The sequence below is a fragment of the Onychostruthus taczanowskii genome, unplaced genomic scaffold (genome assembly GCF_017590055.1).
Source record: "Onychostruthus taczanowskii isolate IOZ18803 unplaced genomic scaffold, ASM1759005v1 scaffold105, whole genome shotgun sequence".
In the NCBI taxonomy this organism is placed as follows: domain Eukaryota; kingdom Metazoa; phylum Chordata; class Aves; order Passeriformes; family Passeridae; genus Onychostruthus; species Onychostruthus taczanowskii.
The window spans coordinates 1,207,126-1,226,382 of record NW_024497078.1 but is presented as its reverse complement, the minus strand read 5'-3'; the positions used below and the strand labels follow the sequence as shown (position 1 = coordinate 1,226,382).

General features: G+C 40.8%; 1 protein-coding gene across 1 annotated transcript; it reads right to left on the bottom strand.

The window, feature by feature from the left end:
• Nucleotides 1–5,628: 5,628 nt before the first annotated feature.
• POGLUT3 (protein O-glucosyltransferase 3) lies at nt 5,629–17,644 on the bottom strand. The gene is made up of 8 exons (XM_041414610.1): nt 17,334–17,644; nt 12,349–12,546; nt 11,686–11,972; nt 10,706–10,922; nt 9,197–9,393; nt 8,060–8,254; nt 6,910–7,014; nt 5,629–6,067 (listed from the first exon to the last, which is right to left on the bottom strand). Exons 1-8 carry the CDS (start codon nt 17,545–17,547, stop codon nt 5,942–5,944), a joined length of 1,539 nt encoding a protein of 512 aa, XP_041270544.1. The 5' UTR covers nt 17,548–17,644; the 3' UTR covers nt 5,629–5,941.
• Between the last annotated feature and the right edge of the window lie 1,613 nt (nt 17,645–19,257).

Sequence of the window (19,257 nt, the reverse complement as noted above, 5' to 3'; positions counted from 1 at the left end):
CTATCAGTAACATACATTCCTGACATTTTCCAAATAACTCACCTTGCCAAAAAGCCTAAATAAACTTCAGAACATTTGGCAGAGTGAGCTGAATCTCTTCACTACATGATTTTGCTTGAGTGCTTATGTCAGAGGTATAATGTCTTCTTGACTCTTCTGTTTCTTATGTTTTAGCAAATAAAATCTTACTGTATAATCCAGGCTCTAATTTTCACTGTTTTGAATGATCTAATCGTGGAGATCACTATTGGTGTACAGTAACACAGAATAGTTTGTTCCTGAAATATCCCTTCAAACTTATATTGCTTATAAAGTTCAGTTCATGCTTTGCCTTCATTACAAAGAACATACCAATGTATCTGTAACAGGCATCTTTTCCAAAAAGAGGAACAACTTTTACCTGCAGAGTGGTTTTTGTTTAGTTTGGGATAATAATGTTTCTTTTTTTCATTCATCAAATGAAATGAACTGTGCTGACAAAACTACCTTCTTCCTGAGGTAAAAGCTGATGATCCTGAGCAAAAAGAAATCATAATTTGGAAGAAAACCGAGTTTTCATTCTAAACTATTTTCACTCTGAGAGAAGATTTCCATGTAAAAATCAGTAAGATACTCAAATACCTTTCTATTACAACAGTGAAAAATTTGGTGAGAGTAACACACAAGATGAAATCAGGTGTTGGACTGGCAGGATATTAATGTGGTAGCAACAATTTTAGTTTATCGTGGGTATCAGCCATGAGATGGCAGATCTCTGCAGCTGGAGTGGTGAAGCAGCTTGGCTGGGCATTTTGGGAGACAGAGAATAACTGAAAGTGTGGCTACTGTTGACCCAAAGACAGGCAAAATCATCTGCTAATGGTAAACGACCTCTTTGAGTCACATAAGCTCCAGGGGAAGTTGGGTCTGACAAGTACAACTTGAGCTGATCATCTTTCAGACAGGTTCCATCCAGGATAATGTACTTTGTGGGTTTTCAGCAGGGTTTTTATCATGTTTCACATATCCTGTATGGGTAGACCCTTCTGGCATTCTGCTGAGCTGACTTGAGCCTCTCCACACTATACTGCAAACCTGTGGTACAGAGGGATCCTGACTGATTTTTTAGTGTTGGGAGTGAGATGGGAATATGCCACGCTCATTCACTAGTGGCCTACAGAGTATGGCATTTAAACATATGTATAACTTATTAAATACATTAATATTCTCATTGGCTGCTTAAAATCAATTCCTTTGATGGTTCATAACTGTATTCACAATATTCTACAATTGTTTCATACCTGTAAAGTATATATGCAGCTTGTTGAAAGAGCGGGTCTTGCACTTTCAATCCAGGCCTGTAATGCCAAATCAACGTATCTCACTTCTGTCAAACCTCCTGTGTACTGCATGACTAGGATATATTGTGATAATGTATATCAGTAAGGTAAATTATTATATGATGCATATTAATATTACAAAAGAAAAGTATAATTAATATTAATATATAACTTTACAGCCTTACAAGCCAACACAGAAATACGTGCAAAACTTTGTCAGTATTATCAAGGGAGACATAACCACAAATGGTGTATCAAAAGCGTCAGCACAAAAAGGCTACATTGACTCTTGGAGACACTCAAGAGCTGGGCTCATCCTGCTGCTATGTGACTAGATAAATGCTTGCTGTGTGACTGAAAAGCAGTTCATAGAATAATGAACATCTGGAGGTCACACAGACCACATCTCCTTGGGGATAGCAGTTTAGGATTCTTTTTCCCTTATCTAATTGGAATTTCTCATGATGCAGCTTGTGTCTGTTAGGATTTCTGCTGTGTCCCTCTGAGAAGTCTTCTCTTTCTAAGGCTGACCTAACCCTGCTCACTCAGCTTGTCCTCACACACCAAGTGCCCCATTGCCTTTATCACCCTGATGGTCCATGTTGGGTGTCAATGTATTTCTTGTACAGGGGAGTCCAAAACTGAAAATAGGACTCCAGCTGCAGTTTCACAACTGCCAAGCAGGCGGGAAGAAACACCTGCCTTGACCTGCTGGCCACACTCCTGCTAGTACACTCCTGCTTATCTCTGCTCACATGATGGGCCTGAATTAAGGGATGTGCTACACATGTTTAAAATTGCTTTAAACAAACATGCAAATAATCCTTTGCCCCTTATTCTCAGAGCAAAACCTAGAATTAGTGCCATAGCTGTTTGCAGTATAGATTTTCCTATTAACAACTCAACACAGAAGCACTGCGCCCAAAACTCAAGCATTAGTACTTATATAGTCTCATTAAAATCCTATAAACCTTCTCACAGACAAGAAAATTCTAGCCATTAAATCCTCTGAATAATATTACTATAAAATCTTGCACTTCATCACCACCCTTACAGACAAAATTTTTGCAAAACTGCAGTGCTAAAGGAGCTGATAATATCGTAGGTTTATATAATGCTTCTTTTCCTTATTATAGTTTCTTTGCAGGCTTCTCAGACGTGCTCCAACAGGTGATGTATGTTTTCCCTGTCAGCTCTCCTCCCTAACTAAATAATTTACTTTGTAATGTAATAAATGTCGGGCATATGCTTCCCAGCATGGATGCTTGAATCTAACATTCCATCAGACAAGCTTTGATTATAGGCTTTTTTAAATTATGAATCTACAAGGCAGGCCTGGCACAATTCTGTCACGAAACCAGTACATTGGTGATCTTGAGGTAAATGTAAAAAAAATACAGTCTGTAAATGAAACTGTATCTCATTTATGTTCAACAGATTAGGATTTACTAGTTCTCATTTCAAGACAAAATTGAGGTTGGGTATTTCCAAATGTGGGTGCCTAAATATATAAGGACATACATATGATGTAAAAGCAGTGTTCACTATATGAAGGTTCACTGTTAAGGTTGAAGAAATCTGAAAATAAAGAACCTTAGGTAAAGACTCCGCCTTCCCAACATTTCTGCAAGTCAAACCCCTTCTCTGCAGATTACTGTATTTGAAAACATTGGCCCTGGGCTTTAGGACATACTATTTCAAACAGATAAACCTGTCTCTGTCATCACTGGTAAATCCCTGACAAAAACAGGACAGGTTTTACTCTCTATTTAAAAACTGAAATACTATAGCAAAATTTAGCACTGTGGTATGGTAGCAGTTTTCCAAAATTACCACCAACAAAAGATTTTTATACCTTTGAACAGTTGCTGTTGAAGAACTACCACGGAATAAAACAAAGTCCAGTCTATGTATGCCATTTAAAAAATTCTATTTAATGTACATATTACACTTCACATGCAAAACCAGGTTTTACTCAATATTTAGCATTTCCTGTAACACACCAGGCTGATGGGTGTCATCCTCTCAGCAAACTTAAAACAGATCTGACATCTTTTCTGGCCTGGTGGAGCACTTGTTATGATTGTTCTTCATTACAATTTAAATTGCATATAGTAGCACCAACAGAAAGAAGAGATTTTGCCTTACCTTCTTTTACTTTTAGAAGAGCTATAGTTATAAACTGAACCAGATTCTCTCAAATTACTATGGACTTATAGTAAAAGTTCCACCATCTCTCTACTATTTTTTAAATTACAGCAAGAAGATGAATGCAGTCATATTTTTCAGGATATTTCTTGCCTGTGAGCTATAAAAGCATCAGTAAGGCACTCTGTTGACAAATTTAGTCTATGCTTTGAAATATGCTTATTACAAAAGTAAGGACTTTTTTGGCAGAGAACAATTAAGAATAGCATCTTTCCCTTTTTATGAGGGAAGAAAGGAGGGATAAAATATTCACATGTATTTATATTCATAATTTAAATTTTATCTGATTCTTCTTTCAGTTTGGAAGACTTCTGTTTCAAGCTAGGCAAGTTTTTCTACATAGGTATTTCCAAAGAACCATGAAGTATGTGTCATGACTCCCCTATTCTCTCCTATTTTAAAAAATACAAATGAATCACTTTGGAACTCTTGATTTGAAATATGTGGAATACTTCGTTGTTCAACCATCTTTTATGCTTACTTGCCTTTGCTGAGAGCACCACCTCCATAAACACCAGTAAATATAAAAAGCACATGGCATAATGGGTAATTTCCCAAAATAAGATCATGTAATACAGTAAAAATGACCGTACACATGGAACAAAAGGAGAGCACATACTCAAGTCTTAAGTGCCAGCTTCAGCAATAGAAACCTGTTCCTGAACTTTGATCTAGAAAATTTTATGTCAGATGAGTTGAACACATGTATTTATAGCCTGAAGTTCTAGGACTGGTTTTCATGCTAAATAAAAATGCAACCACTATAAATATGAGTGTTAGAACCAGAACGAAGAGTATTATGGGTTAAGAGCAACATGATACAGGTTTTTTCTTAACTGGCACAATGTAATAAATGACGGATAGTTGCATTAACCTCTTTAGAAAGACAAGGTTCTTTCCATATTTAGCATACTGCCTTTCTTCCTGTTCTAATGCAAAAATTTTACCTAATTTCCAGTGTAGAACCAAGAATGAAGCCTGCATGATGTATAGAGTACTAAATTTTGCGCACCAAATCAATCAGACAAGTCCACTGTCTTGAAGACATCTGCATTCTTTTTAGTGTAGGGAGAATTTGGTATCCATGAAAGCTTTTATTTGACTGTAGTGAGTCAGGACCTGCTCAAGCAGGCTGCATTAGCCAAGATGAAAACACAGAAATGGGTGCTTGTGGGCACTGGCCTTGGTATTGGTGTCTCCTTCCAGGACTATTTATGCATTTTGAAGTGGACAAACTTGGGCAAAAATCAACAGAGGTATCTGGAGTTGCATCCAGGACTAGGATTCTTCTTCTACCCCATCCAAAGGCAGACTTTATCACAAAGCTATGACCAGATCCTTCTGCCCTTGTGAATTTTGCATTGCTAGCTTCATGGCTGTACATGAACTTCAGCAGAAGACCTGAAAGCCTCTTCTCCAGTCTGGAGCTAAGGCACCCTCTGGAAAAAATGGCTTTGAATTAAAACAAGGAGGACAACCAGCTTCCCAATTGTTTTACATGGACTCTAACCCCTAGACTATTACACAAGAATTAAACCTAGGTGGTTTAAAACTCTGCTAACAAATTTCAGATTTCACGTAGTCCAGAATACTGTGGAAGGTATTGTTGAACTAAGACACCAGTGTTTCCATGGCCTGAAATTTCCAAGTCCTTCTGTGGATCTGTTCCTGCATTTACAGACAGTCACAGGCAGGGAACAGGTCTTCACAGTGGTGACTTGGCACTCAAAGCACTGTGGTTGTGATACCTAGAGTCTGTTTTAAAGCAGCATTTAATTCTGGTGATTCACAGCCATGATGATTATAAACTTATTTCTCTAATCTCTCCCCCTGCTCTCCATTTCCTTCTAAATCTGGTGTTACATCATGTTGTCTGTCACCTGTCATAAACCACAAAATAATCTGAAAGCATGACCAGATCTGATATCTGTATATCTCAAATATTCATTTTGTCTACTTCAAAAATTGTTTTGTATACAAGAAAAAAATCTAACACTGAGGTAAACTTTATGAAGAAATCATAACACTGTTTCAACGTATCACAAATGCTCCTTTAGAATAACTTGCACTGACTCATGGCAAGATCTTTTGTGGTGACTAGTTCCTCACAAAACTTTGGTAAATAGGTCCCATCTGGAACACGAGCAGCTCTGTGCTCTGCTTCCTGATGATGCAGTACATCAAACAAATCCCCCAGACACTCCTCACTGCAGGCTCAGTGTCTGTCTGGTGGTGGTCATGGAGCCAAAACTGTGAGAACCGACATTGTAGATCAGAATGAGCAGGAAAAAGGGTATGAAAATACAAGAAGAATACATAACTAAGAATGCCTGCTACTGCATAAGAGTCTTAGATTTCACAGCTTAATTCCTATTCTTGCATTTTAAGTGGGTAATTTTCTCCATCCAGTACAGTTATAGATCTTCCCTTAAAGGCTTTTTCCTGAGGCAACTGCACACTGAGTCCCTGTCATCAGGCTGAGGTACAAGTTCCATTCCATCCCGTATTTCAGGTTTGCTGGCTTGGCGTTCGGCATATTTCTGAAATATGTAAACAACATTTAAGAATGCTATAAGCATCAACATATAATTCACGAAGCAGAATTTTCCTCCTCCCTTCCACTAGAAGCCTACCTTTATCCAGGTATATGGATATGCCATTGTTCACAACCTCTGCACAAGGTGTCTTTGTAACATGTCTACTAATGGGCTACATTGCCTCTGAAAACCCTTTCATGTTTCTGCCTATTATAATGGTAACTTGAATATTGTCATCATTTGTGCCTAATCACTTCATGCAGATAGCATAAAAGTGTCATTTTTGTACACTGTAGAGTTCCAAACTTTGTGTTAACCTGTGGCTGGTGAAGCTGGCATCTAACTGCACAGCAGTACAGGAAAAAGATACTTTCAGAGAAGAGAAACTTCATTCACTAGGGATTTGCATTTTCTAAGGAAGAAATGACTACTGGGCCTGCTTCATCCCCTACACTCTACTAGTCACACTTCTGGAACTTCTTTTCCATATATTCATTGTTTTGTAGTGGAGTAGCTCATGATGTGAGAAGAGTGAAGGGAAAAAGGAAGAAAACTGGACATACAGATTATCTCCTACAGACATCTACTGGAAACCAAATACCAAGTGACAATGAAAACAGGGCTGATTGAGGATGGGGGCAAAAAAAAATTCCTGATTCTGTAAAATAACTACTACATCAGGTAGCTTCTTTAATGAAGAAGCAGGGCTTAGCAAAGCTTTCACACTGCTCTCCTATGAATAATATGTACCATGTGTGCTACTGATTTAAGTAACGACTGAATATGAAATTTGTAGCAACAGCAGCAGCTGGGGGGAGAGTAATAAAGTGATCTATTATACTCACCTGGAGCACTTTATAATAGTAGCAGTAAAACCTGTGAGGCTGAAGTAATTCTCTTGCCATTAGTTGTCCTTCTTTAGCAATTTTTCTTGCTTCCTCATCATTTTTCTGGAAAATTCAGATGAAACAAATGAGTAACAGAGCAATCAGTGAGTTACTCAAAGCCTGACTAGCATTAGAAGTTTTATTAAATGGGCTATTCAAATCTACAAAATTAACTGCAATTACTGGTAGATTGCAAATGCATGATTAAAATTGCAGATTTGTTTAAAAATACTGGATTGCTTTTATTGCCACTACTGCTGCCTTAGGGCTATCAATAACAACTTTCGTGACTAACTGTACAATTTTGAAAACTCAGTTGATTACTGCTCTACCTTTTTGTCCAAGCCACAGGCCTCTTCAAAATCAGTTCCAATACCTCCCAGATCTAGTTAGTTTATTGAGGACAAAACCACAGCTCTTGTCCTGTCCAAGGCAATGGAATTCAATGTCTTCTTTTCAAAAATAACTGCATGAATTCATGTACTTTTATTCTCAAGCTTTTTAAGTCCATGTTTCAAAGCTTTTGGTATCCTCCTCTGATTCCTTAGGTAGAATTACAGTACTCTCAGAAGATAAACTCCTCCTGTGCTTTTTCAATCTCAACAGCACTTTGACCTAAAGCACGAATGGTGTTTTCAATCACAGAATTGTATCTGTTTGCTTGCAGGATCCCAGCCTCTCACTCTGAGCATGTTACAGAGAGCAGCAATTTTTTGTACATTCAAACAGAACATGCAGTAACTTCTGCCCAAGTCAGAACCTAAAAAAGGCTACAGCATTAATTAAGTAGTATCTAGGAATCTGGTTGTTTCTTTCACAATTACTTTAGTCAGTATGCTAAGGCTCTGACTCATGAACTCTTCTGCCCATACTTAAAATGAACACTTAAGTACTGGCTAAATAGAGATGGTTATTTCAAATAAGGCCTTCTCATTTTATACTAACAACAAAATGTACTTCCTTTATTCCAGGATCTCAATAGAGTTCATGCAATATATATATATATATGTGTGTGTGTGTGTGTGTAAATACAAAAGAAGATACTATTAAGATAAATTGTTTACTTGTCTGTTCATCACTTTGAACTTGAATCAATAATGGAACTTACCTTAGCCCATTTTATTTTCTCTAGCAAGTCCTCTAAGTTTCTCTTAACTGGAACATAATGTTTCCAAGGTTTTAATCCAATATAAAAGTGTTCATAGTACTGGGAATCTTGCTTCAATACCAGGCTGTCTCCCAGCAGGAGGTACGGAAACCTGTATGCTGCTACGGTGCCATCTACATTCACTTGGTATTTGTACTACAGCGTGAAGAGAGAGGAAAAGAGGTGCAATGTTTTGTATCAGAGTGGGAACAATGACTGTGTAAATTACTATTTTAACAGGCAAGAAGTATCATGTTTATTCATTTTCATCTTCAAACTCGTTTCAGCGTTAAGCACATGTGGTTTCATGGTCTTCTGGATAACGTAATGGAAAAAGGATTTGTTTTCAACACGAGGCTGACAGTCAAGAACCTTTGTGTCACATGAGATGTCTGATGGGTGTCCTACTGAAGTGTCTTGGCAAGGGCTACAGCAGGGAAGGAAATAAAACTCATCTATACTTCAATTCAAACAGAGTAAATTTATTCGGACTTAACATTATTATATAGAATAACCTGAAACATATTATTATATAAAAGAAGCTGAAACATTATACTAGAAATAACCATGAATGTACTGCTTTGGCAGATGTTCTTGGCTGTTACAGCATTTCTGAAATACTGAACTTCAGAACTGAATTTCAATTGCTATATATTACAATGGCTTTATACAGGACTCTGTCCCCTTTATTTTTTTATATCTTTCTTGCAGTAGAACTTGTATGTTAAAGTACAACAAAACCACTCATCTATTTTTCTAATTTGTTACTACAAAGACTCTTTCTGACATCCATAGTGTACTTGCAATGGATATAACGTGTGTCCATTGTTTTCATATTTACCCCAAATCAAAGAAACCCTGATGGTGAGAAATCCTATTTCTCAGTCTATTAAACCATCTCTCTAAAGGTCTTTCTCTACAAGTATGTCACACTAGGACATTGATTACAGGTGGTTTATCTACTCTGCATGGACCTGTGCTCCTACAGCAGCCTAACTGTTTTGTTTACGGAAAAGAATTAATAAAAGTAAGCTTCGTCTTTTCAGTTGGTAAGAACTTGACAACAAAATTAATCCAACACCATAATTTGATTGCTACCTTAAAGAAGTCAAAGAAGCCCATCAGCTGAGCCTTCCCCAGCTCTTTTTCTTTTTCTCTGAAGAAGAAATATCCAGTTATTCCAGCATCTAGTAGTTCTGGATTTTCCTTGGATAACTTGACAAGATGGAGACGTTCTTCTCGGCTGTCTCGACCTCTAAACAAAGCCCGCTCAGTTTTGTTTTCCCAAAAGGGGCCTATGAGCAGTGAGTGATAAGGCAAAAGCAAACAGCAGTGAAATGTTCAGGATCTGTTCAAGGCAAATAAGGAACTTGGTTGGACCGTGGCATTACACTCGGAGACATGGTAGGACAGGCATGATTTCCCATAACCACTTATTCATCACAGGGTTAAACTCCTAATTCTGGTTTGAATTTTGGGATGAGAAACTCATACAAGGAAAATTGGAGAATTGCTTTCCCACTCAACAATTTTGTATTTCAATAACTTCAACTATCTTGAAAGCTACCTAAGGCATTATAATAAAACATGTAAGGAATATACTAATAATTAAAGCAATTCTCCATCCATAAAGCCTCCACAATAACCTAATTTCTTTAGTAAAACCCACCTCTGTTACCCAGCAATTTAGTAGGTCCTTGAAGAACCACTTAGTGATGCCTTAAAAAAGAAAATAAATGCCTATGTTGTCCTCTAAACATTTAGCAAGAGTCTGAAAGACTTAATCTCTGCTTACTGCATTAACCATGCCCTTCCTCACCTTTCTTCTTTCTGCTGAAAATTTCCCTAAAGGACCTACTAAATGGAGTAGTCTCTCACTGTCTCCTAATTGGAACAGCAGCTGTACGAAACCAGTAAACACACAATGCCTCTAACTGATCATTTAATTGAAATATTTAATTTAAAAACTAATAAAGAAAAGAGGAACAGTTTTACTCCTTAGGTATTGCTTATGCCATTTGTTGGATCCCTGAGTATTCTTTAATTTCCTGAGGGAGAGGAAGACACCTGTAAAGCTGTCTCCTCTTCCAAAGCCAGAAAAGCAATTCAAGAGGTCTCACTCTGAGGTATTTTTGTCATGTAGGCAATGTTTTCTAATTTGAAAGAGGCTGCAGCACAGTATCAGCTTACTTCTTTCAGGATTCAAATTAATTTTTTGTAAACAGAACACTGGGCTGTAAACACAACACAGTCAGGAAACTGGTTACTGTTTGATTAGAAGAAACATATTTGAGCCCTTTACTGAGAAGAAAGGCCTTTTAATTACATTTAGTAATTCTTTTGCCAGGTCACAGTAGGCATCTTCTGGATACCTTTAATGTAAAATTCACATTTATTGCAAACTGGACTTATTAAATTTTGGTTCTAAATGATACACCTGCTTAGTGGCAGTGTTGAAAAGTGTTTGCAATCTGTAAAGACTAAGCTGCTTGTATTCAGAGATGTGCCAGGGCACTTTTAAGTGAAGACTTCAACACGTTATTTGAATGCAACTTGTTTCTTCTATGGAAATCACAAAATTCTTTTTAAATCCAGTTTCTAATTCACCTGTATTTCCTTGAATGGAAAGGAGGTCATTGGTGACTCCACGCAGGGTTTCCAGAGTTGAGTGGGTTACATCATACGTTGGCAGGATGATATCTCTGGAATCCACAGAGCCACACCAGGAGATGACAGGTACAGGCCCAGGGGTGTCATTAGCTTTCCGATGCTCAACTGGCCAGTCTCCAACATTGAGATAAAACTCTACGTCAGGAAGACGAACCTAGATGTGTACACAAGAAAGGATAATAACACAGAGAAGCTGTCTGTCACTCTTACATCTATTCCTCAGTTCTGCCATGTCACACAGACTCAGTGCACCTACTGGATAGTTCATAGATTTAGCTGTGCTTAATGCCTGAATTCCAAGCTTCTGCCCTGCAAGCAAGTTTGAAAGGAACACCCAGAGGCCACGAAACAGCTCCCAGTTGGGCCTTAACCCTTGGAGCTTTCCAAGCATTTTCATTACTGCTAGGACCAGCCCCCACACATTACTCCTAACACCCAATGTTGTCTTGATGGAACATCAAATCTTCAGGAATTACACCTGTGAAGATACAACAACAATTGCAGCACTGCCATATTTAATTATGCTTAGCCTGGACAAGAGACGACTGAGAGGGGATCTTGTCAATGCTCACAAATATCTCAAGGGCAGCTGTCAAGAGGATGAGGCCAGACTCTTTCCAATGGTGCTCAGCAACAGGACAAGGGGAAACAGGCGTACACCTAAACACAGGAAGTGCCATCTGAATATGAGGGAAAACTTCCTTACTGTGAGGATGATGGGGCCATGGAACAGACTGCCCAGACAGGCTGGGGATATTCAAAACCCACCCTGGAGATGATCCTGTGCAACCAGTTCTAGGTGAACCTGCTTCAGCAAGGGAGTTGGACTAGACGTTCTCCAGAGGTCCCTTCCCACCCCAACCACTCTGCGGTTCTGTGATATTGCCTTAATAGTCTGACATGATCCAAACCGATACCTTCCTGGCCAGCGACAGGAACATTTCATCGGAGAACATCTTGAAGTCTGTGTACTTCCCTAAGGAGCGCCGGTAGATGTGATTATCCAGGATAGTGTAATGAACAATAGCACCTCTTGTTTGGCTGAACTTTGCTGGGATTTCCTTAAGCATTCGCTGCAGGTCAATGGTGGGAAATGAAATGAAGTCTTTTGTAATCTGAGGCTCTTGGGATGGACAGGACATCATGTCCTGCCAGACCTCAGGGTCTTCTACAGGACAGTCACAGTATTCATGATAAACTGGTTCTGTAGAAAACAAAGCACCCAGCGTCTGTATTCATGATTCTACAGCACACATAATTTATATATTACAGCGGCTTGGCATTTTTATACCATGTTTTCTACAGTTTTCATGAGAAATCATCCTTCCTATAATTTCTGGAATTCTGCAGTGTAACTGAGAAAACAGCAACATTCTTCTCTTTTCAGAAATACAAGACTTTGTATTATTAGGGTGAAATTATTCTGCTAAATGAAGCTCCATTTCTGTCAACCTGCCACGCACATGGAGATTCAGAACTGTTTGAGCTGTCCACAGCTACCACAGCCCAGGTACTGCAGTTTCAAATATATCCTAATTCAGAACTTTGACACATTACATTACATCAAAAAATACCCTTACCTTTCAAAATATAAGGTGATTGAGCCACATGCTGATCACCATAAAGTATCTCAATTTTTAAGCCTTTTGTGACACTTGCATACATCCGATACCGCATAAGGAATGTACCATCATTTCTATCCAAAGGCCGAGGCGTGTAAATTCTGGTGACTTCTTTTGGAGAAAGTGCTTTAATTACCACTTTAAACTGTGTTTTTCCTGGCAAGAGGAAAATAAAACCAGACAAAATCACTTTAAGCTATTAGTATTGCATCTAGTAAATACAGATAAGGAGCAAACACCACTGAATTAAGACCACAGAATTTAATTTATTTTTCACTACAATTTTTTAATTATACCAAGTTGGTAAAACTAGGTTCCAGTGATGAAATATCATCCTACCAAATATTCTTAGTCACTGCACACCTCTAAATGGAAAACCTGCAGGTGTAGATAAAAAGTTAAATATTTGATTATAAGACAGAAGGAAAGGCTAACAGTATTTTGAAGCTAAGATTAGGTTTTATTCTAAGTTTTCCAGTTAGTGCTCTGAGGAACAATAATCTCCTCTAGAGTAAGAAAGACAGGAAACCAAGTTAAAGTAACAGGAGAAAAGAATACTTGCCAGCTTGTGGAAAGGCAGTTGCAGCATGCAGGAGTCACATAAAAATTGTTCAGCTTTGGGCTGCTGCTGACTGTCTTGCACATTTAAAGTCCCAGCTACTGAAAAGCAGGGATAAGAGAATGATAGTAGAGATGTTCCCTGGACATCTGTCTGACCTGTGCTTAAAGACCACTAGCATATCATCATTAATGCACGAAGATATGGAATAATTTATGGACAATATGAGTATGCATAAACATAAATCTGCTATAGTCTTTAGGTCTATCACAAGTGGTCATTGTCAACTTTATTATCTAAACAAAAGGAGGAGGACAAATTATTTATGAAGTGTAACAGTCTAAGCATTGTGAACCAAACAAATACAACGAATGCTACCACCAAGTAGTATACAGAAATAAATGAAACTGAAAAAAATCCAGATAAAATCAAGAGGTTACTAAAATCTGAATATGTCCCAACAGCACTAAATGGTTGAGATGTCAAAATTAGCTCTATATTTTGCATCCACAGATAAATGCACAGATATGGTAAGTACCAGTCTTTTAATGATTAATCATGTCTTCCTTAGATCACTGAGTCTTTAAATTTGATTCAAGTGAAATACTGTGCAAGAATATTCAGATTAAATTACTCTCCCAAAGGAATTAACATCTCTGCCTCTAAACGTCACTGCAAGTCACAACCACCATTTAAAATTTGCTTCAAAGTACGTGACTTCAACCAAGTACCCTCTCCATATGAATATCACCTAGTATTATTTGGATGAAGAAGTATTCACATCCAGAGCACGTCATGAGGTTCACAAAGAAAACTGTTTCCTGTTGGTATCACGTCATTGTCTCCTTGTACCCATTTTATTAAACAGCATTTTTACTGGGTATAGTGATCTCTCACTGAAGAAAAGTAAGTTTTCAGCTTAAAAATAAAAATGAATGAATATTGTGAAATCGGAAGTCAGATACTACTGAATTTTATATCCTTGTCCTCTCCTACAGGAAGTAACTAAATGGGTCTTTTATCCTGCTGGATAAATGACCAGAGATGAGGTCTCTGCTCTAGAAATGAGGAGCCCTTGATCTACCCAAAGAACATGGTAGATTTAGTTGGTGGTACTTTAGACATAGGAATAATTTGATAAGGGAAGTGACTGATAACAAAGCTTTCTGGGAAAAAGCTAACACCACTGAAAGTGAAGAGGAAGAAAAACGAGACTGAGCATCTCATGTAAGTACAAATAATTCATTGGAGAAAACAGACCTCTTTTTTGTAATTTACAACATTCATTGTGTAATGGGGCCAAGGCCTCTACTGTATACTTAATCATGACAGCTTTTTGCTGATTTTTATTTTTTATTTGGAGGAAGTTACCATGGTACTTCCACTCATGTTTTTTTGTTTCTCTCAATCCAAAGGAATTACAAAAGAAAAATGCATCCCTGTTGAATCAGCACCACTAGTACTCCTCTGTTACCCTGAAAACATGTCTGGGACAACATTTTAGGTACAAAATAATTTCCCAGTACTGAAGAGACACTAAAATACAGACACAGTCAAAATGGGGTACTTTAAGAAATCCAGATAATGACACCTGCTTTACGCATTCTTTTTCTTCTGTGCAGCTTGCCAAAGAGGTACACCACACATGGAGGAAAAAGTGACAAAACGGAGAGAATGGGAGAAAAAGTAACAATAATGAATTTAGGCAAATTGCTAGAGAACAAAAAACCCTAGTCACCCTATTTCTGACATGTATGCTGAAGCAAAATTAAAAGATCTGAAAAGAAGATTTTTTTTGATTCAACTGTTTTACCAGAATTGTTGCCAGTTACTTTCACAGATGGAAATCACAAAATCATGAATTGTCCCTTTAGTCTGCCACTAAAGGGACAATTTGTGTGTCCCTTTAGTGACAGACTCACTAAAGGGACACACGAATTATGAGCCTATACTTTCAGAGAGCTGGTGCAAGAACGTATGTCCAGTAACAAAGAAATACAGGTCTCGTCCATGAGCATCACAAAAGCCCAGGGATCATGGTAACCAAAGACCCAAAGGGAAGCCCTGCAGTGCCCAGGTATGAAGGTGACTGAACTGAAATGTACAACTCTGTTTGCAGCACTGGAGCGAGAGCTGGAACAAGCATGCCCTGCTCTTTGAAAGCATTTGGTGAAACCTGCAAGGATACCTGGGAGACCTCGAAAAATATTTATTAGCACAGTATAATCTAAACAACAGTTAACAGCTGATTTTATCACGGTCAATAGTATATAAAGACATGGTTGGCAGTTGTTAAACCTACGATAAGACCTAGCAGAAAAGAAGGCTAAGACTTATCCAAGTAGCCAAAGGAAAAAATATATGCAGTTTACACTAAAAGAAAGTTCTGTATTTTCAGCAGGGATTTTCTTAATCTTTGAAATAATTTTTCTAGGGAAAGAATGAATTCTGCATCATTCGACATCTTCCTACAAAGGCAGGTCAAAACAGTTACAGCCTCTGGATTGAAATTCCAGTGTAATGTGCAACGGTGCATATCAACTTTGGTGAACAGACTAGATATTCAGAAAACAATTCTGGACTTAAAATCTTCTAATTATGCTATACAAGTTTAATAATGGATCCCAGTAAGTCCTGACTCACTTGACTGAAATTCTAATGCATACAAAAACCAATTTAATAGATTTTGACACATTTCACAAATGTGATGCCTTAACTGTAGCTCTGCTGCTCTGATCACAGTGTTCCTGTTTTGCAATGGGGGCGATAATGTCAATTTTTTGCTATCTCAACAGTTATATTTTGAGTTGTTTTTAGTTTATATTGGAGAGCGGTGCCTGAATGAATATTGTTAATTGTAATTCTTAATGACATTTTACAGATTTGAACATTTTAAATCATTACAGAACAGAAGTTTATAGCTAGGGTCTCTACGAATACTTTAAACAGTGCTCATGCACTGAACATAATGAACTCTACCACTAATTTTTTTAAGGATCCTTGGCACCCTCCTAAACAATTCCTGGCATGGGACAGCAGTTAGCACAGGTCAAGGCAACAGCTCTTCCCTGCTGGCAGCACGCATGCTCTGTCTGACTGGAGGCCACAGCAGGTCACAGGATGAATGGAGAACACTCCATGCCAGATGGCATTGGGACTTGGAAACTTTCCTGGGACACAGAATTTATTAACATAAATACGAACACACACACACAAACACACTGCAATCAAAACTAGGTTCTCAGTACCCATGTCCTCCCAGTTTATCTTGGAGGACTTACACTAGCATGAGAATCCAACTGAACTTCACACCTTTCTACCTTTAGCAACCTGTTGTTTGAACCCAGGGCTCTCCCTGTGCAGCTGCTATCAGCCTCCATCCCACTGGCAGCCAGCATGCAGTCACATTCTGGAAAACTGCGCTGACATCCAGCACCAAGCTGCAACAGCAGATGGAGAAAGCCCACACCTGAAATATCTGAAATATCCACACTCCTGTCAGAATGAAGACATACCCTGTGTAACATACGGCTACTCCTTAATTCTGCAAGCAGCAGCTTTCTAACTAACACGACATGGAGAGGCCGTGCATACCTGGTATGCCCCCTCAGTATCATCTCTGTGAACAGTAAATAATACACAGCAAATTAAGTAGCTTCTACCCTATGTAAATTAGCAAAACAAGATTTCCTCTGGGGCTATCTCAGGGTTATCTTCATTAAGGAATCTCTGACACAAAAGTAATTATTATTCCAAATTTAAACTATTAACACAGAGTGTGTGGAGTTAACTTTGCAGCAGCAAACAGCTGACTGGCATCATACCACTGGCCTGCAAGAATAAACCCAACTCCCACCCTTAGGAGGAGTGTTATGGGATGGTTTGTGCTTAGCAAACAAATGAAAATTACTCCTTAATGGAACAGCAGTAGGATAACAGAGCCCAGAGGGCTCTGCTGACTGAGACAGAAATTTTAAGCAACTGGTGTGTGTGCGGCAGTAAAAATAATTACGTTACCGCTTCCCAGCTGTGTACTGGGATTTTACATCCACTAGCTGCAGGAACACTGGTTCCTTCTGAGCTTACGGTTCTTTGCTGTAAATTCCATACTGTTTAGAGCAGGCTACTGAGTGGGCAGAGGAGGCACTGGGCAGCACCAGAAGAAAGGAGGCTCAGACCACGTGCTTCTCTCGCCATCCTGCGCGTCCCGGGCACGGGGGGCAGCCCGGGAGCAGTGACGGCACGTCAGAACGGGGAAAGGAAGCAAGGAGGAGGGGAAGAGGGGAAGGGCTGGGCACCTCCAGCCAGGTTCTGCGGCGAAACCGCAGCCCGGGGTAGGGTCTCCATTCCGCGCCCTGCCCACGCCGGAGCACACGAACGGTACCTGGCGGGGAGCGGGAGAAGTTGCGTCCGGCCGCGCTGACCGCCTGGATGTAGAAGTGCCGCACGGGCACGGTGAGCCCCGCTTCCAGCCCGGGGCCCCACGCCAGGCTCCGCTCGGCGCTGACGGGGTCCGCCGGCTCCGCAGACTCCGCCGGCCGTAGCAGCAGCCCCGCGGCGCCCAGCAGCAGCAGCGGCAGCAGCCCGCGGCCCCCCATGGCCCCGCGTCCCCCCACCGCAGCCGCTCGGAGGGCTCCGGGGCCTCCTCGGGCCCTGCGCGGCTCCCACCCGCTCCCCGCCCCGCGGGGCGGCCCGACGGCGCCGGGGCCGGGTAGAGCCCGAGGGAGGCAAGCAGAGGGCCGGGCTTTCTCCGGGCGGATGAATCCGTGTCCGCCTTTCCTGGTTCTCCTCCTCCTCCGGGCCGTCCCGCGATGTCCCCAGGGAGGTCGGGGGGTGAGAGCCCAGCCCAGCCCCTGTGGGCCGGACCGTGCCGGCGGCGGGAGCGTGCTCTGCCCGCGGGGCTCGGGCACGGCAGCGGGTTGGGAGCCGTGCACTTCCCCGGAGCCGCGGGAAATACAGCACTGTGAGAGCGGGCTCGGAGCCGCTGGTCTGCGGTTGCCGGTCCTGAGGGGTTTTTCTTCCCTGCCTGTGCGCGCTTTGCGGGACGCGCTGAGGGGCAGGTGATCGGGGGGTGTGTCGGCCCCCCTCAAAGAACACGTTACCTGCGGTTCAGGACACAGCTCAGCCGGCAGCTGAACAGCTGGCCTGCAATTTACAGAGGAGAAAATGCAGTCTTTCTCTATAGCTTTTTGTTACTGCCTTGTGTCAGCTGATGTACAGAGATTGCTGTAAAAAGAAAAAAAGCCCAAAAACCTGACATAATTTAAAATTCCTCAGAGTTTTTAAGATTTCCCATAGCACTTGCATTTAAAGCGAAGGACAGAGCAGGGACCCTGTCACTGGGCTCAGCTGCCTATCCCAGAGAGCAGGCTCAGGTGCTCCTGAGGCCTGTGGGTGAGATGCTGCTGGTGGCCCTCATCATTGCTGTGGTGCTTCGTGAAGGGGGAAAAGGGATCACAGTATTATCCTCTAGAAAATGTAACAACAAAATAATTTCATGGATTTAAAATGTTGGGTTAAGAGTAAAGAGGGTAAAACTCCAATGATTTGTCTCCTATGGTGGTTTTATTGTTTTTACCATTTGCTGCTACTAGGAAGTATTTCAAGGCGTGAGTAGATGGGACGGCTTACAATGCGGTAAGAGAACTAAATCAAGCTCCTGGGCAAGCCTGGATTTTCACATGCAAAGCAAGGAGAGCACAAATGAATTCTGCCTGGTTTTGAATAACATGAACTTCAAGTCTCTGTGCATACAGACCATGAAAAACAGGTTCCTTGAAGGGGGAATTATCAAGTCTGGTTTCCTCTTTGCTTTTGTCTTTAGTCTCTTCAATTCTCTCACTTCAGATATCCACAAATCTCCACTGACATACCATGTCTGATACTCCCAACAGGTGAGAGAAAACTTGTGTAGTGTTGCAGGGTACAGGGCAGGGCTGAGGTCAGGCGGGGACATCAATCTGCAAATCAGGATCAGTCCCTGTGAGGGGAATCGGGGTCAGACAACACTTTGGGGTAGCTGCCTATCCTGGGATTGTCAGCCTGCAGAGAGGGCCAGTCTCAGCAGGGAGAGCAGAGGACAGATGGAGACCAATGACCTATGTCATCAGTGGGGCAGGGACTGATGGCCCCAGGCTGGCCTGAAGTGGTGTCCATGGGCAGGGAGAGCAGGGGGAGCCCTGAGGAGGTGGGGGGTTCAGGGCCTGATGGTGCTCTTGGCCCCCTGTCCTGGGAAGGAGCCACCCCTGTTCTGGTATGGGCTGGGACCAGCTCTGAGGGAACGGCCCTGGGGATCCCTGGTGGGCATG